Source organism: Gracilinanus agilis, chromosome 2 (assembly GCF_016433145.1).
Source record: "Gracilinanus agilis isolate LMUSP501 chromosome 2, AgileGrace, whole genome shotgun sequence".
Classification (NCBI taxonomy): Eukaryota; Metazoa; Chordata; class Mammalia; order Didelphimorphia; family Didelphidae; genus Gracilinanus; species Gracilinanus agilis.
In genome coordinates, this window is record NC_058131.1 from 273175970 (window position 1) to 273200273 (window position 24304).

At 42.0% G+C, this 24304-nt stretch overlaps 1 protein-coding gene across 1 annotated transcript in view; it reads left to right on the forward strand.

Annotated features, from left to right (window-relative positions):
* The first annotated feature begins 246 nt into the window (after nt 1-246).
* Nucleotides 247-24304, forward strand: part of GPSM1 (G protein signaling modulator 1) — a 95799-nt gene continuing 71741 nt past the window's right edge. Inside the window, exons 1-7 of the mRNA XM_044659678.1 lie at nt 247-410; nt 11023-11244; nt 13185-13320; nt 15641-15783; nt 15971-16094; nt 19127-19242; nt 23054-23209. Coding sequence (XP_044515613.1) covers nt 247-410; nt 11023-11244; nt 13185-13320; nt 15641-15783; nt 15971-16094; nt 19127-19242; nt 23054-23209 — 1061 coding nt within the window. The remainder of the gene's footprint in view (nt 411-11022; nt 11245-13184; nt 13321-15640; nt 15784-15970; nt 16095-19126; nt 19243-23053; nt 23210-24304) is intronic.

Here is a 24304-nt window from a genome sequence, read left to right on the forward strand (position 1 = left end):
TGCTTAGTACCAATGACTCTACCATTGCTTCTGAAAACATACTCAAAAGAAATTAAAAACTTTCAGGACCTACAGTTGAAACATCCCACTGGACAGAGGGTTGTAGCAGGGAACACCCATGGATGGCAATAGGAAGCTGGATGGCAATAGGACACTGGATGGTGAGGAAATTTTCTCCTCCTTGGAACAGTCTACCACCAACCCCTAGAGGAAAAGGCTCTTACTGCCACCACCATCCCAGGGAAGATGCCAACAACTGCTGTAGAAGGCCAGCCATCGGCCCTGAGCTTGGCAGAAAGGGCTGTGTGCAAGGTGGTATACGGTGCCCCCCGGCCCCGACCCCTCTTGCTTCCTGTGGGCCTGGAACTCTGGCTTTATGTGCAGAAGATGCGCAGTGTACAGAAAAGAAGGTACCAGGCACCTCCTGGGAGGGAGGGCTTGCATACTAACTAGATGGTAGTCCAAGCCTTGGGCTTAGGGAGAGGTTAGAGACTCAAATGACTAAGGTGGGTTTTGGAGATAGAAGGAAGGTGGGCCAATTGATTTGAAAGGAAGTTTGAAGGGGACTTCCAAGGTGACTAGAGTGAAGTGTAGACCTCTGAGATAATGGGAGGAGGGGGGTCCTGTGTGGAGGGGAGGGAGAAGCATTGACTTTTGTACTGGGCAAGCTGCTCTGTGGTTGGCTTCCTGGGAACAATACTGGTTAGTTTGGGGAAAGCCATGCCACCCTGGCCATTTCCCCTTGGCACTTGGAATTGAGTTAGTGTGTGGAGTGGAATTCTGGGAGAGGACTCGTTCCCCCATGAATCACTCTAATGAGCAGAGAGGAGACTTGATAAGATGCTGGCAGAGCTCATGTGGCTTTATTCAGGGGTAGTGGGGTAAGGTGGGGCATAGAGTAAGGGACCACTGTCTAGAGAGACCTCTCAGAAGCAGTGGCCACTGATGCCCAAATTCACTCAGAATTTATAAGGATTCAACACAATACCATCTCTTCTTTCCTACCATGTGAGTGTGACATAATGCTTTTGTATGTGATATTTCTTTATCTTGTTCTATCCTCCTTATGTTTTCCCAATGCTTCCATGCCTGTGGGAAGAATTCCTTAAGTTTGCAACTTCTCAGTCGAGTCAAAATTTAAACCTGTCCAAGGTTTTTCAGGCTGAAACGTTTAGGACACATAGTCAAGATTATAACTTATAAGTTTCGAGATTTCTCTCCTGAGAATTAGGACACCCCCAAATCTTTCCCATGGGAAGACAAAGAAGGGGAGGAGGAGGCATCTCTTAGCCACATTAGAAAAGAGTATATTAAAGGTCTATATTTATGTATTAATATATATGAAGCTGCTTGGGAAGGGGGATATCTTTACTCTTAAGGAGAGATTGATATCTCCCTAGTGAGGGCACTTAACTCTCACTAATTTTCTATAGGAAGTTGCCAGTCTATGATTACTAATATTAAGCAATGTATGCTGGGGGATAATGCACAATTTCATCCCATATGGTTAGTATTCTCTTTTCCTGGCTTACGTTCCCCATTCAAGCTCTAGTTACAAGTGGTGCTGGTTTAACCATGCCCTGTTCCTAGATCTTTAGAACATCACAACTTGTTTAAAAAAAAAAATCTATGCTCATGTGATTTTGGACTCAGCTCTAATTCCAATAATCAGATCTGTTGGAAACTTATTATCTTCCCCAACAACCCTTGGTTGCTTATATCATATGTTCTGCATGTAAAAATGTAGCTTTAAAAAAAAAAAACTAAAAAAAAAAAAAACCCAAGATTTTTATCCCGGCTTCTGCATTCTGCTAGAATAATAATAGTAAATAGGAAAGTTAGACAGTCAACAAAGACACGGCTCATTCAAGGACAGTTTTTAATTTAAAAAGCACTGTGAATGGCATGGGCTCACCTTGGGTGGCAGGGGACTAATATGCCATCTGACTGGTCACCATGGTAACCCCCTGGGCCAGCCTTCCCCTCATGTCTGAGGCCCTCACTATATCCCTTTCTTGCTGGCAAATTGAATCTAAGGGGAGGTAACTGAAGAGGAATACAATTGGTGAAGCATCCATCGTAGGTGGACTGGGGGCCTTGGGATGGGAACAGCTTGGCCTGGTTGGGCGGTTTTGATTTACTATTTATTTAGAACCTACAAAGTGCAAAAAATGTACTGAATGTTCCCAAAACCAGAAACCTAAGTCTCCCTCCGCTATCTGCAAGTGTTTGCATCCTATTTTGGGACAACCTGAGTTCTGTAGATCCTAATTGGAGAGGCTGTCAAGCAGAAACATCCTGAAAATAGTTTGCAAGAGCATCACACCCCTGCTCCTACCACGTGAGGCCACAAGGCAGCCGTCTCCAAGAGGGGGAAATGAGGGGAGCAATGTGGTACATGAGGGGAAACAGCAGCCAAAGTTAACACATTGCCAAGCCAACATTTCTTCAAGTAGGGAGTAAGGATAATAATTGGACGACGACTCTAAATGTGAACAAGACCTTTAGAAGCCAGCTTATCCAATCCTGTCATTTCGCAAGTATGGAAATCAAGGTTAAGTGACTTGTCCAAGATTCTGCATGTTGGAACCAGCAGTGGTAGGCTTTCTGATGTACCAAGGAGGTAACAAAAGCCTGGAGGAAGTCAAGGAAATCTGAGCTTTAGAGCCAATCAGTCCTCCTACTTGCCATAGTATTCCTCTTGCCCAGGTTATAATCGTTAGATTTCTTATCTTGCCTACCCTGGTATAAATGCAGTGTACTCTATTTATCTGTCTTTGCCCTGTTTCCTTCCACCCATGACCAAGGCGGTTCCTTGGGTTCCTAAAGAAAACCTGAAAAAATGTAATTTGGGGAGAGAGAGGATGGAGGAGATGAAGGGGATATGTTAATCAGAGGAGTTGAATGAGACATTGCAATGAAAGAAACACAAGGAATATTTCTGATGTTGTTTGCTATCATTCTTGAATGAAATTTAGATTTTTTTTTTAATGATCAGTAAAACTTATGGCTCCAGTGGCAGGAGGAGAGGTTAGTATTTTCTCCCCTGGAACAATAATTGGCCTTGACTGCATTTTAAACAAGTTGGGAGGGAAGGGAATGTCAGCTCCAAAGATAGTCCCACATGGGTATGATGACATCTAGAAAGGGGGCATCCCTTTCCCTCATAGGAATTGTGAGGGAGGAAAATCCCTGGAGAAGGGTGCCACAGAGATGGGGCCCTGGGATGGTACAGTCGTGCCATGTACCACCATGAAATAATGACAGGGGAGGTAAAAATATTTCTTTGAGGTTTATCTACATGCTTCCCCTACTCTTGCATTTTTGATGGTTTATGAAAACATTTTGCAGAAACATAAAATTACTTTTCCTCTTTTTCCTCTCCTAATTCACTCATCAAAAGATTAGCTTAAGGCAAGGTCAGTGATGCACAGCAACTAGCAATAGTCAAAAAAATCTAGCCACTTGGAGGAAAAAAAAAATGTTTTTCATTTCTTTTTTTCTCCCTCTTCTCTGTAGCTTTGCAATCACCCCTGACCAAGAGCTCCCTTGGGGACCAGCTATTCTTCCATCCAAGCCAAACCAGACAATATTTTATTTTTCTGGAGTCCATGCTGGGCAATCCTAATGTTCTGTTAAATTCCAGGGCCACTTCCTAATTACCTCTTGGCTCTTCCATGTCCTTATTTTAGTTGCATTCAGAAAACATTTGCTTTTTGGAATCTTTGCTGTTCCTTTTTTTTTCCTTCTGGGATCCACCAAGCTCTGGACTTCTGCAACTCTCTGCCCCATGTGCCATAGGTACCAGGGATCAAGGACTCAGACTAAGAGACTGAGAACAACAGAGATGTGATCTACTCTTTGTCAGTTAAAAGTTTTCTCAGACTCTGTGGCAACCCAAGCCAATTTACCAGTTGTCTCAAACCAAACCAGCTAAGTAGCATCACAGAAACAGATTGATTGCATTAGAGACCCAGCCCCTAAAAATGTGCTATGGGTGTGAAGGGTGTGAAGAACAGGAGACTGCTCTCTTTCTCTCTCTCTCTCTCTCTCTCTCTCTCTCTCATGCTGGGGTATCCAGTTTCTCTGTGACACGTGCTTTTCTTTGGCCAGCTATTCCACTAAAACAATTCCAGCTTCAGAGAGGTGACTTTTAGGGACACATGTGAAAGGCAGATGTCCTGAGTTAGAGGTTGACAAAGGTGTCTGAACCTATGGAAGAGGTCTGAGATAGATGATGAAAGGGAATGATGAAGGCTCAAGTTCAAATAGAAACCACTTACTGATTTAGAAAACTACAAATCAACATTATTTATGTTGTGTTTTATTTGTTTTGCTAAACATTTCCCAATTACCTTTTGGTTAAGTCTTGAGTTCAACACCTGGTGAAGAACTAGATAAATAGTCTTTCCAACCATGAACTTGAAGAAAAGAAGGTAAGGTAGGAGCATAAGAACTTTTGCATTCTCTCTCTGCCTCTGTTTATCTTTCTCTCTCCCCTCTCTCCAGTTATCTTTCTCTCTCTCTTCTCTCTCTCTCTCTCTCTCTCTCTCTCTCTCTCTCTCTCTCTTTCTCTCTCTCTCTCCCTCTCTCCTCTCTAATTAATATCAGAATGTCAACTTTTCCTCTAGGTCTCAGTGTCCTTTTTTTATAAAATGAGGCTGAAGGGAACAAGGTTGGAGTAGATGGTCTTTAATATTTTTCTTAATACGAACTGATGCTCCTTCAGACAAAATCCCATTCTGGTAAACCCATCAAGCTCCTCTCTCTGGTCCGCTAGTGTACTTGTCCCTGTGATCTCACAGTGAGGGCCAGCAGCAGGGTAAAAGGATGGCTTTCCTGCCCAGGTAGCAGATGGGGCAGTGGCACAAGCAGCTTTTCCAAGAGCAGTGGCACAGCTTCCATCTGTTCTGAGTCTGGGAACGCCAAAAATCCTGCTTAGCCTGAGCTCTCCTCCTAGGGCAGGCATGTTTTCTGGTGAAATGATTGTCTCAGAGCTGATTGTCATTGTTTCTAATGAGTGCATAAGTAATGGGACCAGGAATCAAGTCCCTGGGGTTTCCAGAAATGGATGGGAACCCTGAAACAGAGATTGGGCAGAATTTTTCCAGGATATTTGGCTTTATCTTGCACTAGTCATTCCACCAATTTTCTCCTAAATAGCAAAACTGGAGCATCTGGTTCTCCAATCAACCCTGGGTGACAAGCCAGTTAAGTGTTCCTGCAGCTGGGAGAGGGAGGCTAGCTGCTCTGCCCTGCTGTCTCTACTGACATTAGGGCCAGCAAATTTGGGCTGGTGGAACGAAGTCTCAGTAGTTTCAGAGGTGACAAGGACCACAGCTTTCTAAGAGAAAGGCCTGGAAAACAAGGTGGTGGTGAGAGGCCCCTGCCCCCTGGGATTCATCCGGAGACAGAATGAGTTTACTGAGTGAATGAGATGAAAAGAAAGCCAAGGGAAAGGTCTGTGGGTTCTTTATGAGGAGAAAGGAGATTCAGCTGAGGCTTGACACAGGACTGTAATGAATTCAAGCTCAGGGAATCTTTATTTAACGCCAGTTACCTGCAAAACACCATTCAGGCTCCAAAAAACACAAAACCTCATTAAAAGAATGCAACTGCATGCAACCTTTCAGACTTGCCTGTCCTGGAGGCTCTTTTCAAAAAAAAAAGACATCGATAGTAGTAGATAATGAGCTAATCCTGCAGTTAGGAAAATGTGAGTTCAAGTCCTGCCCTTGACCCAAACTAGCTGTGGAATTGTGGGAAATTATTTAGTGTTAATGTCCTCTAACCATTAGTTTCCTCAGACAACTCAAAATTATAAGTTACTAAGATTACCAAGATAAAAGAAGTTCTTCATTAGAGTTCCTTATATTAATATAATCATAAATTCTAGCCAGAAAAAAAAAAAGAGGGGAAGATTATGTGTAGCTTCCTTCTCCTTTTATCCCCATACCTCTCTGTCTGTCTGGGGCCATAATGAGTTAGATAATGCAGTAGATAGAGTATTGGAACTAGAGTCAGGAAGTCCTGGGTCTAAATCCAGCCTTAGACACAAGTTGTATGTCCTTGGACAAGTCACTTAACCCCTGTTTGCCTCAGTTTCTATAGGTATTGAGGATGAAATGATATAATCATTATAAAGCACTTGGGATAGTGCCTCACACATAGTAGTTAATAAATGTTTGGTTTATTAATTAAATGCAATTTTAATTTATTAATTAAACATTTATTTAACTTAACTATTAATTAAGTTTAATTAGTTGTTTAAGTGCTTAATTAATCCTTGTTTCATTCCTTCTTTGATGGTCCTTCCTCACTCAACCATAAGTGCCCAAGGAAGCCAGGGATATTTCTGGACTTGGAAACGTGACTTCATTCTGTAGCCTCCGAGGGGGTTGCTGGCAGTGGGGAGTCAGTGGATTCTATCCCTTACCTTCTGTTTGTATCTAGCAGCTGGGTTGGTTTGGTAGATTCAAGTGCTCGGAGAAGGGAAGATATCAGTGTGCCCTGGCTCTCAAAGTCAGGGGGTGGGGGTTACAGACTTTACTATTGGTAGCAATGCAACAAGCCAGGACACTGCTGAAGGACTTATGGGAAAGAATGCTATCCACATTGAGAGAAAGAAGTATGGGAGTAGAAATGCAAAAGCAAAACATATGACATCACTTATCACATGTACATATGGGTATGTGATTTGGGGTTTAGGCTTTAAAAAAATCGCTCTATAGCAAAAATGAATAATATGGAAATAGGTATCAAGTGATAACATTTGTACAACCCAGTGGAATTGCTTGTCGGCTCTGGGAAGGGAGAGGGAAGAGGGAAAGAAAATGAATCATGGAAACATGGAAAAATACTTAAAAATTAAAATTTTTTAAATTAAAAAAAAAAGATTGCTTGTTTATGTGTGAAATAGTTCAACCATGCATTCATTTGAAAATCACCTCTACCAAATACTAAGGGGAACCCTCTCATTCTAGCATCCAGCAGGAAGTCTTTTTTTTTTTAAATCTAAAATCTTTTTATTTAATTAATTTATTTAGAGCATTTTTCCATGGTTATAGGATTCATGTTCTATCCCTTCTTCCCTCCCACCCCCTCCTGTAGCCAATGCACAATTCTACTGGGTTTTACATGTGTTATTGATCAAGACCTATTTCCATATTATTGATATTTGCGCTAGGGTGATCGTTTAGAGCCAATATCCCTAATCATATCCCCATCCTCCCATTGTGATCAGGCAGTTTTTTTCTTCTGTGTTTCTACTTCCACAGTTCTTTCTCTGAATGTGGATAGTGTTCTTTCTCATAGGTACCTCATAGTTGTCCTGGATCCATTGCATTGTTGCTAGTAGAGAAGTCTATTACATTTGATTGTGCCACAGTGTATTTGTCGCTGTGTATAATGTTCTTCTGGCTCTGTTCCTTTCATTCTGTATCAATTCCTGGAGGTCATTCTAGCAGCAGGAAGTCTTTTAAAGCCCTTTATGCATAATTCCAAATTGCCTTCCAGAATGGCTGGATTAATTCACAACTCCACCAGCAATGCATTAGTGTCCTGATTTTGCCACATCCCCTCCAACATTTATTACTTTCCTTTGCTGTCACATTGGCCAATCTAAACAAGCAACCTTTTGGAATGTTTTTCCCCAGAGGTAAAACACAGTGAGAGTATAGACCAGATCTAGCTAATCTCTTAGAGAGAAAAATCAACAGGATGTCACAAAGGAAACTTAGAGTATTTGAAGTGAGATCAGAGAGGCCTCTTCCAAAGAGGTCCTTAGTATCCAAAAATTACAGAGCTAGCGGAAGTCTTAAAAATCATATAGGTCATAGATGGACCATGCATTTGGAGTTGGATTGAACCAGAGAGGACATGGAAACCTTGATTTACAAGTAAAGAACTTTAGTTCCATCAAAAGGAAATGATTCACCAATGGTCCTGTAAATGATAAGGAGCAATCCATGAATTAGTAAACAATTTGGACAGGAAGAAAGGCAAATGTATGGACTCTGCCTTCAAGGAGTTCATATTCAAGTTGGGGAAATAAGAATATACATAAAAAGAATATACAGATTAGATATCATTCAAGAAACATTTATTAAGCACCACTATGTGCCAGGTACTGTGCTAGGTGCTAAGGTTACAAAAAATGATTTCCTACTCCAGTGAGTTTACATTCTAATGGGGAAAAGAATACATACCTATAAAAATACACATAAAAGAAAGACTATAAAATAGTTAAATGCAAATTAGTTTGGAAGGGAGTGTACTAGCAGTTGGGGGGATTAGGAAAACCTTCATGCAAAAGACACCTGAGCTGCAGCTTAAAGGACAAGAAGGAATCTGAGGCCAATGTTCCAGGCATTAGGATAGCCAAATCCAAAGCACAGAGATGTGGTCAAGAAGAAAGAGAAAGCCATTTTGCTTGGATTGCCAAGTGTGGGAGGAGGAATTATGTCCAGGGAGACAAGAAACATAAGTTGGAGCCAGCTTGGGAAGAAATTTAAGATCTAAATAGAAAGATTTCAGGGGCAGCTCAGTGGCTCAGTGGATTAAGAGACAGGCCTATAGATGGGAGGTCCTGGGTTCTAATTTGGCCTCAGACACTTCCTAGCTACGTGACCTTGGGCAAGTCACTTAACCCCCATGACCTAGCCCTTACTGCTCTTCTACCTTGGAACCAATATATAGTATGGATTCTAAAATGGAAAGTAAAGGTTTAAAAAAAAAAAAAAGAAGAAGAAAGGTTTCTATTTTGTTCTAGTGACAATAGGAGCACTGGATTTTGGTTGAATGGGGGTGTCACATGGTAGGATCTGTGCTTAAAGAAAATTACTTTGGCAGCTGCAATGTGTAGAACAGACTGGAATTAAGGCATGGAACCCAAGTAGGAAGTAAAGAGGCAGTAAAGAGAAGTAAGGTGGTTGCTGTGTGAGTGAAGAGAAGGATCAGATGCAAGGTTAGAAATAGCAAGGTTTACCAACTACTTAGATATGTGGGATGAAAGAGAATGAAGAATTGAAGATGATGACAAAATTACAAAGCTGGCACTGGAAAGATTTTTTAAATTTAATATTTAATTTAGTATTTAATAGAAAAAGAGAAGTTTGATAATAAGTTCAGTTTTGGACATAATGAGTTTAAGATGGCTCTGGCACTTCCAGTTTGAAATATCCAGCAGGCCATTGATTATACCCAAGTAAAGCTCATGGGAGATACTAGGACTGGATATATAGGTTTGGGAGTCACTTGCATAGAGCTGATGGTTAAATCCATGGGAATTGATGAATTTACTGAGAGGATATGTAAAGAAGGAAAGATAGTTCAGGACAGATTGTTGGGAAGCACCCACAGTTAGAGGTTGAGATGTAGGTGATGAGTCAGCAAAGGGGACACCAAGAAGGAACAGTTAGATAGGTAGGAGATAAATTAGTAGAGAGTAATATCACAAAAACTGAGTAAATAAGAGTATCCAAGACAGGGTGGTCACTAATGTCAAATGTAGCAGGTAGGTTGGATTAGGACGTAGATAAAAATCATCAGATTTGACAAATTAGAGATCATTAGTAATTTCACACAGAGTAATTTTGATTGAGTGATTAGGTAAGAAGTCAGATGGTAAAAGGCTGAGAAGTTAATGAAAGAAGAGAAAGTAGAGATAGGGGGTATAGAGAGCTTTTTCATAATTTTCAGTAATCTTATATCCTACATTTGGCAATCTGTGTTCTCTCCCTCCCTTCCACCCCTTCCTCCTCCCCATGACAGCAGGCATTATGATATAGGATGTACATGTTATCATATAACACATATCTCCATGTTTGTTCTGTTGTGAAACAAAGCACATATTGCTTACGTGAGAGAAAAATTCATGGATGAAATAAAGTGAAGGATGGTGTGCTTCAGTTTGCATTCAGACTCCACCAGTTCCCTCTGTGGCAGTGGAGTTGTCCCAGGTACTTGCATTCTTAACAGTTAGATCATTCCCAGCTGATCATCATATTATTGTTGTTAAGGTGTACAATGTTCTGGTTCTGCTCACTTCACTTTGCATCACTGCATATAAATCTTTCCAGGTTTTTCTGAAGTTATCCTGTTCATCGTTTCCTATAGCACAATGTATTCTATTATAATCTGGACAATTTGTTAAGCCATTCCCCAATGGATGGGCAACCCTTCAGTTTCCAATTCTTTGTCACCACAAAAAGAGCTGCTAGAAATATTTTTGTACAAATAGATTGATTTCCCCTCTCTTTGATCTCTTTCAGATACAGACCCAAGTAGTGGAATTGCTGGGTCAAAGGGTATGCTGGGTTTATAGTCCTATAAACTTCATTCCAAATTGTTCTCCAGAATGGTTGTTTCCATTCATGATGAAAACCAGGGAAGCCAAAATGTGAGGATGGAGATCATTCCAGCCATGGGAAATAGCCACTGCAAAGATATAGCACAGTGATGGGCAAACTTTTTAAAGAGGGGGCCAAAGGAAAGGAAATGCTCATCTGTCAGTCTGTTTCTAAGGCAACTCTTTTGAAGTTTCATTGTATTGTATCCTACTCATTGTATTCGTCAGATTAGGAATGATGTCCCTCAGCCGGATAGAACATTTCAGGGGTCCCTGTCCCTCCCATCTGGCCCGAGGGCCATAGTTTGCCCATCACTGATATAAGGAGATGGCACTTCTTGTCTAAGAAATAGCAAGTAGTATGACTAGTCTATAAAATATGTGGTGGGAATAAAAGTGAAAAAAGATAAGAAGGATCCAGAAAGTAAAGCACTTTCAATGCTAACTGTAGATTCTTCTTTTTAAGTCCAGAGGTAATAGACAGTCATTTAATTTTATCAAGTACCAGAAACAAATCCTAGGCCAAAAGACTCATGAACCTAACCCCATAGGGGCATGGCTGTTGGACTGATGTTTCAGTCACTGAGTAGTTGGTCAGATATCTGTGCCAAAGCCCAGTTTAAGTAATCCCTGCTGCAGTTTCCCTCACTTTTTCTTTTCCTCGATTTCCCCAGGATGGAGGCCTCTTGCCTAGAGCTGGCTCTAGAAGGTGAGAGGCTCTGTAAAGCTGGAGATTTCAAAGCTGGGGCTGCCTTCTTTGAAGCAGCTGTCCAAGTGGGGACTGAAGATCTGAAGACCCTGAGTGCAATTTATAGCCAGCTGGGAAATGCCTACTTCTATCTGAAAGAGTACTCAAAGGCTCTTGAGTATCACAAGCATGACCTCACTCTGGCCAGGTAAAGCAGGGGACTCCATATGGCTTTGTGATTGTGTGGATGGGATTTGTGTCACTGTGAAAATGTGAGATACTGTGATTATGTGTATAAATGGAAATTCGGGCATGTAAGATTGGGTGATGAAGTATATGTGGCTAGGTATTTTTATTAAGGCAGAAGGATATGGGGAGCTAACTATTAGTACATGAAAAGAGAATGGATTAAAATTATTTCTCTTCTTTAACCCACATTGGAGTAACCAATAGACACTGATGTCTAGTAGGTATACTTCCTTCCCCCTTGCAAAGCATTGCCTATAGATTGGCACCCACCATCTCCCACCCCCTGGCTATCATCTCCTAGGGTTCTGTGACTATCACAGCTCTCTCTAAGGACTCTACTCTCCAAGGACATTTGCCCCCAAAGATGCCACCTAGCCTGAGAATCCATTCTTCTTCATTTCCTTCTACAAATACCTTGGCTTTCCAGTTCCTCCAAATTCCAGCTCCTGTGATTTCTTTTTGCAGTTTGCCTCACTGGTACACAAGAATGGTTGGTTGTTACACCACAGACCCCCCACCCCAAACCTCTGACAACCCCGCCCCCCCCAAGGTATTTGTATTCAACAGCTCTGACCCATCTTAACCTAATGGCCCAGGGCAGATTCTGACAGTGATAGACATCATTGTCACCTGTACTTTCTCCTCTTTCTCCTGCTCTGACTTGGATCCTTGCCATTCCATGCTTCCTTTGGGATGCCCCATGTATTTTTTAAAAATTTTATTTTTAAAATATTTTCTTTTTCCCCCAATTACATATAACAACAAATTTCCACATAAGTTTTCTGAAGTTATATGATCCAAATTGTCTCCCTCCTTCCTTCCCTTCCCCCCACCAGAAGCTGGCAAGCAATTCAATCTGAATTATGCATATATTATCATGCAAAACATAATTCCATATTGTTAATTTTTATAAGTGAATGATCTTATAAAACCATAACCCCAAAACATATACCCAAATAAACAATGGAAAAATCATATGCTTTGATCTGCATTCCTACTCCAACAGTTCTTTCTCTGGAGATGGATGGTATTCTTTGCCATAAGTCCCTTACAATGGTCCTTGATCATTGTATTTCTGATAGTAACTAAATCTGTCACATTTGATCATTCCACAATACTGCTGTTACGAGGTACAATGTTTTCCTGGTTCCACTTACTTCACTCTGCTTCAGTTTATGTAGGTGGTATTTTTTTTGTAAAATTTATTATTTGTTTATCTTTAGCATTTAAAAAATTTGGGGGGGGAGGTTCCAAATTCTCTCCCTCTTCAGTCTGAAAAGGCAAACAATGTAGTACCAACTATCTATGTGAAATCATGCAAAACATATTTTGCATGTATGTTGCAAAAAATTTTTAAAAATCAAGAAAGTAAGAACATTATGCTCTACTTTGCACTCAGTGTTTTTCGGTTCTCTCTTTGTAGGTGGATTGCATTTTTCATCACGAGTCCTTCAGAATTGTCTTAGATCATTATATTGATCAGAGTAGCTAAGTCTTTCACAGTTAATCATCATTACAGTATTGCTATTATTGCTCACAATGATTCTTGGTTCTGGTCGCTTTACTTTGTATCAGTTCATATAGGTCTTCCCAGGTTTTTCTGAAACCATCCTCATATATTTTATGGTATAATAGTATTCCATTGTAATCACATACTACAATTTGTTCAGCTATTCCCCAACTGATGAACATCCCACCCACCTCCCCTCCAATTTCTAGTTCATTGTCACCATAAAAAAGAGCTGCTCTGAATATTTTTGTACATATGGGCCCTTTTCCTTTTCCCTTGATCTCTTTGGGATACAGACCAGAGAGAGAGAGAGAGAGAGAGAGAGAGAGAGAGAGAGAGAGAGAATGTGATTCCTACAATCTCCTGTCTTCCTGCTTCCATTCCCCTAGGACTATTGGGGACCGCATTGGGGAAGCCAAGGCCAGTGGCAACCTTGGCAACACTCTCAAAATCTTGGGTCGCTTTGAGGAAGCTGTAATCTGCTGCCAAAGACACCTGGACATTTCCCAGGAGCAGGGTGACAAGGTAAGAGCCAAAAACTGAACATTCCTCCAGGAGACAGAACTATTCCATAAACTCTCCATACCTAGCTCTCTTTCCACCCCCACCCCAAGGTAGACCCCTTGATGATCCTGCATTCCTGACCAAATCTGTGTCCAGATCAATTGAGGGAGACATTTTATTTACAACCCCAAACTGATTACTTTGTTCAATACCCACTCGTCTGTATCACTGAAAAAGGTTAGGAGGGAGCACAAATACAGATAATCCAAAAATGTGGATAGTTGTTTATTTTTTATCCTTTTTGGCTTGAGCATACAGCTACATGCTTAAGATATAAATATGAGAATGTCAAACACTCGGGATTTCACAAACTTTCAGCCTTAAAGAATGAAGGAGGAGCAGCCAGGTAGCTCAATAGATAGAATGAGGCTCAGCAACGAGAGGTCCCTGGGTTCAAATTTGGCCTCAGACACTCCCTGGTTGAGTGACCTTGAGTAAGTCACCAACCACATTGCCTGGTCCTTATCACTCTTCTGCCTTAGAAGCAATAAATAGTACTGTTTCTAAGATGGAAGGTAAGGGCTTAAAAAAAAATGAAGACACATTATGAAAGGTAATTACAGGAATCAGTCCCCAGCTTCTTCATTCCCTGTTCATCCCATTCATCTCCTTCACTCCCTGTTACTACTCAGTCCATTCAAAGCACTGACAGCATCATTTCATTCCCACCAAGATTTATTGTTATTCAGTTGTTTCAGTCTTGGCCAACCCCCTTTTGGAGTTTTCTTGGCAAAGATACTAGAATGACCCGCTATTTCTTTCTCTAGCTCATTTTACAGCTGAGGAAACTGAGGCAAACAGAGTTAAATGACTTGCTCAGGGTCTCACAGGTAATAAATGAGGCCAGATTTTATTTTTTTGTAAAGATATTTTATTTTACCAATTACATGTAATAACAATTCTCACATAAGTTTTCTGAAGTTATAATATTCAAATGGTCTCCCCTTCTCCTTCAAAGAGCTGATAAGCAATTTGGTCTGGGTTATTATCTGGTTAACATGTATTATCATACAAAACATTTATATTGTTCATTTTTATAAAAGAATAATCATGTAAAAACAAAAATACAAATAAAGTGAAAAATAGTTTGTTTTAATCTGCATTCAAGCTCCAACCCTTCTTTCTCTGGAGGTGGAGAGCATTCTTTGTCATAAGTTTCTCAGCATTGTCCTGAATTGCTGAGAGTGGCTAAGTTTTTCATAGTCAATCATTCCACAATATTGCTGTTATTGTGTACAATTTTTTCTTGGTTCTACTTATCTCGTTGTGAATCAGTTGACATAGGTCTTTCTAGCTCTTTCTGAAAACATCCTGTTCATCATTTTTTACAGGACAATAGTCTTCACCATCATATACCACATTTCCCAACCAATGGACATCTCCTTAATTTCTAGTTCTTTGCCACCACAAAAAGAGCCACTATAAAAATTTCTGTACAAGTAGGTCTTTCCCTCCCCCTTTTTAAAATCACTTTGGGAAACAGACCTAGTAGATTGGATCAAAGGGGATGCTCAAATTTTTGGCCCTTTGGGCATAATTCTAAATTGCTTTCCAGAATGGTTGAATCAGTTCACAACTCCACCAACAATTAATGTCCCAATATTGCCACATCCCCTCCAACATTTACCACTTTTCTTTACTGTCATATTGAGGCCAGATTTTAACTGACTCCAAGCCTAGCACTCTTTCTATTGTGCCACCTAGCTGCCACCAAGATTTACCAAGCTCCAAATACATTCCAGGCATTGTGCCACGTGCCATAGATATCAGGACAAAAAGGAAACAGTCCCTGCCCTGGAGAAGATTATATTCTACTAGGGAGAAGCAACATGTACCTAGATAAAAAATTAGTCATCTAGGCAGAATTTCCTACTTTCTCTTTTATTTTGCATAGGTTCCTGAATCATACTTTCTCTAGGATTAAGGGAAGTTTGATTTCAAAGGCCTTATTCCCAGCTCCAGCGAGGCCAGGTACAAGACTAAATTGAGACAGCTAGCTCAGGACTTGAGCTAAATAAAGTTAACAGCATAAAAGCCCAACTTGCTATCATATGTATAATCAATATTAGGCCATGCTACATTAATCTGATACAAAATTCCAGGTCAGACCAGTAGAATCTTCACTCATTAGAGTTTATTAGACTTAATTATATAGTCTTCCCTATTAAAAAGGATTTTTTTAGAGGAGGAGCATTTTTGAGAGGAGGAGCTCAAGAATACTAAATAGGTAGTATGGTCTTCAGATGAAGGTATTTTTACTAACTGGTTTGTACTTCTACAGGTTGGGGAAGCAAGAGCCTTGTACAACATTGGTAATGTGTATCATGCCAAGGGGAAGCAGCTGTCCTGGAACTCTGCCCAGGACCCTGGCCACCTGCCCCTGGACGTCAGAGAGACACTTCAGAAAGCTTCAGAATTCTATGAGTGAGTGATCTGCCACATCAGCTCAGCCAAAGCATGGCTACCTTTCTTCCCCTCCTTCCTCTCTGCTCATCCTTTTCTAAGGGAGGTCACTTGGGGTGTGGGGCAAGAAGATGGGGGGAAGCTGGACCACTGCCTTTCAACACCATGAGCGAGAATGATTACTCAGATGGACTCTTGGCATCCACAGGAGGAACCTGTCTCTGGTGAAGGAACTGGGAGACCGGGCTGCCCAGGGCCGGGCCTATGGGAACCTTGGCAACACCCAGTATCTGCTGGGAAATTTTAGTGAAGCCATCACCTTCCACAAGGAGGTAAGTGATTATCCCTGGGGCTTTTTTCCCCCCCTCTTTCTGGGGTCAAGTGTGTCTTGCTTGAAACATGAAATTCTCTAAGAAACATTCTTCTCTCTCTCTCTTTGTTTAAATTCTTTCTTTATATATAGAAAGATGGAAGTTGGTGTGTTTATTTTGTTTATATATTTGAAATTTTTTATTTAATTAATTGATTTAAAATATTTTTCCATGGTTACATAATTCATGTTCTTTCCCTCCTCTCCTTCCATCCCCCTCCCATAGCCAATGAGCAATTCCCCTGAGTTTTACATGTGTCATTGACCAAGACTTATTTCCATATTATTAATATTTGCATCAGGGTGATTGTTTAGCGTCTACGTACCCATCAAACCACGTGATCGATCATATATTTTTCTTCTGCATTTCTGCTACCACAGTTCTTTCTCTGGATGTGAATTGCGTTCTTTCTCATAAGTCCCTCAGAATTGTCCCGGATCATTGCATTACAGTCCTGGATCCTTGCATTGCTGCTAGCACAGAAGTCCATTACATTCAATTTTACACAGTATATCAGTCTCTGTGTACAATGTTCTCCTGGTTCTGCTCCTTTCATTCTGCATCAATTCCTGGAGGTCTTTCCAGTTCACATGGAATTCTTCCAGTTCTTTATTCCTTTGAGCACAATAGTATTCCATCACCAACAGATATCACAATTTGTTTAGCCATTCCCCAGTCGAAGGGCATACCCTTGTTTTCCAGTTTTTTGCCACCACAAAGAGCGCGGCTATAAATATTTTTGTGCAAGTCTTTTTCCTTATGATCTCTTTGGGGTATAAACCCAACAGTGGTATGGCTGAATCAAAAGGCAGACATAAACTCTTACTTTCTGTCTTAGAATCAATACTAAGTGTTTATGTGGGGCAGCTGAGAAGCTCAGTGGATTGAAAGCCAGGCCCAAAGACAGGAGATCCTGGGTTCAAATCTGGCCTCAGATACTTCCTAGCTGTGTGACCCTGGGCAAGTCACTTAACCCCCATTGCCTAGCCCTTGCCACTCTTCTGCCTTGAAACCAATACACAGAATTGGTTTTAAGATGGAAGGTAAGGGTTTAAAAAAACAAACAAACCCAAGTATATATTCCAAGGCAGAAAGGGCTAGGCAATGGGGGTTAAATGACTTGCCTGGGAAGTGTCTGAGGTCACATTTGAACCTAGGACCTCCCATCTCCAGGCCTAGCTTTTATCTACCTAGCCACCCCTCAATCTTCTCTTTTTACAGAGAAAAAAACTGATGGCTTGAAGGAAGGGACTTATTCACGGTTATGTAATCAGTGGCAAAATCAGGAATAGATTCCAAGTCACTTCACTCCCAATGTAGAGTTCTTTTAACAAGTACCAATAGCCTTTCCTGTCCGTTGTCACCCCAGTCACACACTCCCTCCTCCCCTCCCTCCAGATTGTCCTTAATATGGCTTAGTCTTCAGAGAGGAACAAACAGCTAAATAAGAAATGGAGATTCATTTCTCTTTCACATAATGGATGTGATTTGGATATGTTGAGTCAGGAGATGTCCATAGAACATCTAATTCAAAATATCCAATAGGCAGTTTATGATGCACAAACAGGATTTAGGAGAGAGACTAAGACTGGATGGATGTGTGTGTGTGTGTGTGTGTGTGTGTGCGCGTGTGCACACACACTTGTGAATCATATGCCTAGAGAGGATCATTAAATCCAGGGGAGCTGATGAAGTCACCATGTGAGAGACTGTAGAGAGCAAAGAGAGGGACCAAGACAGAGGTTTAACTGGGGTACCTGTTGTTTAGACATTTCAATCGGGTCCCACTCTTCATGGCTCCATTTGGGATTTTCTTGGCAAAAATACTGGAATGATTTACCATTTCCTTCTCCATCTCTTTTTACAAATAGAGAAATAGAGGCAGACAGGGTTAAAGGACCTGCCCAGGATCACACAACTAATAAATGTGTAAGGCTGGATTTGAACTCTTGAAGATGAGTTTTCCTGACTCCAGGCTAGGCACTCTGCCATCTAGCTGCCCCACCTCAGGGTACACCCGCTGTTAAATGTGGAAGGAACTCCCTGTTAGGATCAAATGAGATCATGTAAAATACTTTGCAAACCTTTAAGTGCCATATAAATGCTAATTATAATTCTCTTAATTCCCTTGCTTCCCTATCCCTTCAGATAAGCTGAGTTGTACTCATCCTTTCAGTTCCAAGTTTCCTTCCAAGTCTCCAGAGTAGCTAAATGGCACAGTGGAGAGAATATTGGTCTTAGAGTCAGGAAGCCCTGAGTTCAAATCCTGCCCCAGACGCTTATTAGCAATGAAACCTTGGGCAAATCACTCCTTGTGTCTATTTTCTCATCAGTAAATAGCATTGATAGCACCTACCTCCTAGAGGATGTTGTTGAGCATGATATGAGATATTTATAAAGTGCTTTACAAGCCACAATGTGCTATATAAATGCTGACTAGCATAATTATTAAATGATCAATTCCTTATCTTGGAGGAGAGAACAATGACAGACAACACAAAAACAATAGACAATTAAAAAACCCAGTAGATGGGGTTAGTATTTAACAGAGATCTTCAGTTTCCTATCCACCCCTCTTTTTCTGTTCTACCTATTTTATTTGCTGAGTTTTCATTATTGAATTCAGAATAAAAATAAACTAATTAAAAGGAAAATCAGTAATCCACAGCTAGAAATTCTACTTGACTTTGGTGTTCCATTTAGTGATGAATTATTTTGTAGCCAAATGTAGCCCAATTTTTAAAAAAGAGTTCATCTTTCCTGAGTACAAGCTGCCTTTTGCTAGGTAGAAGAATTATTTAGATAATTAAGAGGATCTTGGTTCCTCTTCAAGACCCAGAGGTTGTTCCCAAGAAGCCCCAAGAGCCTCTTCCTACTCCTGCCTCCATTCCTTAGTTTTCTGTATCTGGATCTCTAAGAAACAACGGCCATTCTGTGAGCACTCATTCATTGCTTTTCCTCCATAGCCCATTGTGTGAATCTTTACTTTTCAGAGACTTGCCATTGCTAAGGAATTTGGAGACAAAGCTGCCGAAAGGAGAGCATACAGTAACCTAGGAAATGCCCACATCTTTCTGGGGCGATTTGATGTATCTGCTGAGTACTATAAGTAAGTAGGCTCACTGGGGGCATTCTGGCTTTGGGGGACTGAGAGCTGGTGCTAAGACTGTACCTTATTTGGTATTTGATTTCCCTGGGGACTCAACTTTGAAGGCCAAATCATTTGAGGAGATGGCATTTGCTCTGGGCCTCAGGGGGATTTTCAAGGTTTCCCTGAGGGCCTCAGAAACAATAGCTTGGGCTAAAAGACTATAGGGTCCAAGAGACCATAGTGGGTAATTTTGATAGACTTCCATGTTTGGTTCAATTAATGAAAAGTATTTTATTAAATACTTACCATATTACCTTCTCTGTAAGGGGGCTAAACCAGGATGAGAGTAACCCATGAGCCTCAAATCTCTTTGTGAGTTAAGGGAATGTCTATCCCTGGCATAGAAAGACTTCCCCAGCCAAAGAGGGGAATGAGAACAATTTGTTCCGATAGCCATGAAGGTAGCAGAAGTGGATACTGTGGAGCACTTAGAATTTTGTTAGACATAGAAGAAGACAAAAGTCATCCACTGCATTGCAGGCCATTGCTTTTGTCTTGCCACTGGACTTCCATGACTTTGGAAGAGAGTGAGGCCAACAGTTTTGTATGACTCTGCCTCACTTAAATCCAATTTATGTCAAATCAAAAGGCATCAACAGTGATGTTATTTTGGTCCTTTTTGGGTATGAAGGACAACAAAGCAACTGGAACTCTGCCAAGTAATAGGGATGAGAAGACAAAAGTGAAGCCCTTGCTCTCAAAGAGCTGATTTATCAATTTAAGAAGCCACAAAGGGAATAGAGATGTCCTTAGGAGGCCAAAATATGAAGCAAAGAGGCCTAGATCACTGCTTTTCTTTCCTCTACCTCTTTCTCATACCTAGTTCTAAGGTTCACAAGAAAAAGCCTCCCTGTCCTTATTTAGGAGGATCCCTGGTATCATAGGACCATAGGTTTGGAGATGGAAAAGACCTTAGAGGCCATCTGATCCCATTCCCTCATTTTATAGAGTAGGAAACTGAGGCTGTAAAGAGATTAACTAACTTGCCAGGTTTTATGGCCTTTTCTCTATCTTAATCCTCTTTGATCTCTGAACAGTTTTTTTTTAATTCAAAGATATTTTATTTTCCAATTACATGCAACAACAATTTTTCACATAGGTTTTTTGAAATTACAAGATCCAAATTATCTCCATCCCTTCCTTTCTTCCCTTCCTCCTCTTAGAGATGGTAAGTAATTTAATCTGGGTTATACATGTATTATCATGTAAAATATACTTCCATATCGGTCATTGTTGTAAGAGAATACTCATATTAAACAAAATCTCAAAGTAAAACCATAAATAAACTAATATGAAAAATAGCGTGCTTTGATCTGCATCCAACTCCAATAGTTCTTTCTCTGGGGATGGATAGTATTCTTTGTTCTAAGAATTAAGTCCTTTAGAATTCTCCCAGATCATTGTATTGCTGAGAGTAACTAAGCCTTTCCCAGTTGATCAACCCACAATATTGCTGTTAGTGTGAACCAGGTTCTCCCATCTGAACAGCTTTTGACGCTGTCTGCTGCCCTATCTTCCTGAATATTCTCCTCTCTGGGTTTTCATGACACCATTTTTTCCTACTTCTCATTCCTACCTGTCTAACCGTTGCTTCTTATCTCTTTCTCTTGTTCATCATCCATTTCCCTTACCAACAATAGGGGCACACCAAGGCTCCGTCTTGGGTCATCTTCTCTTTGTTCTCTATAGTCTTTTATTTGAGGACATCAGCTCACCTGTTTTTAATTATCATTTCTTTGTACATGATTTTCAGATCTGTCTCTCTTCTGGCTCTAGTCTCTCTTCTGAGTTCCACCCTCATGTCACAAACTTCCTAGTGGACATGTTGAATTAAATGTCCTGTAAGCATCTTAAACTCACGTCCGAAACAGAGCTTAATGTCCTCCCCAAACCCCATACTTCCCTACTAGTGTTAAAACACCATCTTCCTCTTGGCCAGTGAGGTTCACGTCATCCTCAGCTCTTCACTCTTATCCCACCTATCCAATCAGGTGCCAGATCTTACAGTTTTTCCACCCTATCTCTAACCCCTCCCCTCACCCAGCCATCACCCTAGTTCAGGCCCTCATCATCTCCCACCTGGACGATTGCAATACTCTCCTTTCTGTTTCCCTCCCCTCTCCCCATTCTGATCATCACCAAAGTCATTTTCTGAAGAATAGATCAACTCATCATCTCCCCTCTATTCAACAAACTCTGGTGGCTCCCTGCTCCCTTTGTAATCTGGACCCTTCCTCCCTTTCCAGGCTTCTCATACTTTATTCCCTCCTGTATTTAGCCTATTCAGTGTTCCCCATCTATCTAGTCATCTCTCCTCTCTGTGGCTTTGGGCTAGCTGTCCCCAGTGCTCATCTTTGACTCTTGGAATTCCTGGTTTCCTTCAAATCTCAGCTCACCCTGATCCCCATCCGATCCAGTTGCTAATGTTCATTTGGGCTTGTTTGAATTTTTTTATTTTTTTTTTTTAACCCTTACCTTCTGTCTTAGAATCAATACTGCATATGGGGTTTCAGGGCAGAAGAGTGGTAAGGGCTAGGCAATGGGAATTAAGTGACTCACCCAAGGTCACCTAGCTAGGAAGTATCTGAGGCCAGATTTGAACCTAGGACCTCCCGGCTCTAGGCCTGGCTCTCAAGTCATCCCAGTAGTAATCTCTTTTAAATTAATTTCGAATATTTTTCCACAGTTATATGATTCATGTTCTTTCCCTCCCCTCCTCCCAACCCCCTCCCATAGCCAATACGAAATTCCACTGGGTTTTACATGTGTCATTGATCAAGACCTATTTCTGTATTATTAATATTTGCATTAGGGAGATCACTTAAGAGTCTAAGTCTCCAATCACATCGACTCATGTGATCAAGCAGTTGTTTTTTCTTCTGTGTTTCTACCCCAGGAGTAATCTTGATGCTCACTCCTCATCCTCATCTTTCCCTTTCCTCCCAAACCTTTTCCACTGGGGTGCCAACCCTTCTAGGGAGGCATATTGGAGATGAAATCTTTGTGGTGAACCAAACAATTTGCTCTCCCCCTGGTGGCCATTCTAGGAAGTGCAGGAAATGATGATGCTCTAGGAAGATAAAACAGGGCCGCCCCATGCAGTGCCTCCTCCCCAGGGGCACGGACTGCCTTAAGGGTCTACCAGAAGGAGTGCTGGCCATGCCCATCACACTTCCCTGTGAAGGAAACTCCAGAGGTTCCTGGGATTTTTTCTTAACCTCCCCCCCCCCAGCCCAGGCCCTCACTGTACCCCTACCTTGGCCACCCCCGTCTCCTGACCATGCCAGCGTCCCTGAACAGGCCTAGGCCCGAATGCACCGGCCATCTCGGCGGGGACCCGGCTCCGAGCAGGTCCCCGTCCCCCACCTACCCATCTGCCTTGTTTGCTCCAGGATGAGAACTGAGTAAGGAGACTACAGACAAGGTCTGTCCTCCTTGTCCTTCCCCCGGCCTCCTCTCTCCCCACCACAGCCCTGGCTGGGTCACTACACAGCTGCTGAGGCCCTCGAGAGCTCAAAGTATGGCATCGGAGTCTTCAGAGGCCATCAGAAAGGCCGGCCCCTCATTTTACAGAGAAGGAAACCGAGGCCCAAGAAGGCTGGGTGACTCTCCCAGGATGACACAGGTTCTAAGGTTCAGAGGAATGAAAGAATTCGGTGGTCTCTGAGGTCTCTTGTAGTTCTCACATCCTAGGACTCTCTCCCCGCTGTCCCAGACCTCTGGCCTGGCAGCCTGGCCTGATGGGGATGTCTTTTTGTCCTCGATGCAGAAAGACCCTCCAGCTGTCCCGACAACTGAAGGACCAGGCCGTGGAGGCCCAGGCCTGCTATAGCCTGGGCAACACCTACACGCTTCTGCAGGACTACGAGCGAGCGGTGGAGTACCACCTGCGGCACCTGCTCATCGCCCAGGAACTGGGGGACAGGTAGATGGAGCTGCCCTCCTTTCCAGCCCGGGGGCCTGCGCTGCTACTTGGGGAGGTGGACCAGGGAGGAAGAGGATGGGGGGAGAGTAATAGGTGATGAACATTAAAAAAAGAAGATGGACCATAGAGAGGGGTGGGAAGGAAGGAAGGGAGGGAGGGGAGAGAGAGAGAGAGAGACAGAGACAGAGACAGAGAGACAGAGACAGAGACAGAGACAGAGAGAGAGTGTGTCAGAGACAGAGACAGAGAGACAGAGATGGGGGTGGGAATAGAGAGAGACAGAGACAGAGAGAGTGTGTATGTGTGTCCGTCCCGTGCATGTAGGAAATTCCTTTTGGGGTCAGTTCTATGATCTCGGAAGCCTGGGGTTCTGTCCCCAACAGTTCTCTGTCCTAGGCCCCCTGATCTCTAAGCTCTAGGCCTATGCCAGAGGAGGAGGAAGGATTGTAATGTAGCAAAACCTAGTTCTATACTGCCACTAGGTGGAGCAAAGACATCAAAATTGTAAAGAACAGACAAGAAAGATCTGGGGGAGCTAGTGTTCCAATGACAAGGGTACCCTTGGTTTAAGGAGAGGAGTCCTCGAACTCTGCTATTCCCAGACTCAAATGGGGGAACACCTAAGGTGTTGGAGCATTAGGAAACAAAATCTCTAAGCCCAGACATCATTTTGGATCAGGCCCATTAACTCACTTATGCAAGATGATTTCCTTAAACCATCTGGATGACCAAAAATATTATACTGGCCCTACCCATGTTCAATGGTTCATGCATTAATTCCTTCACACTGTTCATAGTTGAGCACTAGTTATATGAAAGAATGTCCCTGTTTTAAAGACAAGCATCCACCAGAGTTCTGGATGGGGCTGCCCTTGGGGAATACTGCCGGGGGGGGGGGGGGGGGGCGGAGTCCCTTCCTAGGCTGGGGAGAATGGCAGGGACCTTAGCCTCTGGTGGACTTTAGAAAAAATACTCCAGCTCTGTGCATTGCCTTCCTCCTGTCTGAAGAGTGATCCCTCACCTCACTGCATGAGTGATGTCAGAACCATTATTTTTATTATGGGAGGTTGGGGGGGATTTTAACAGAAGGAGGGG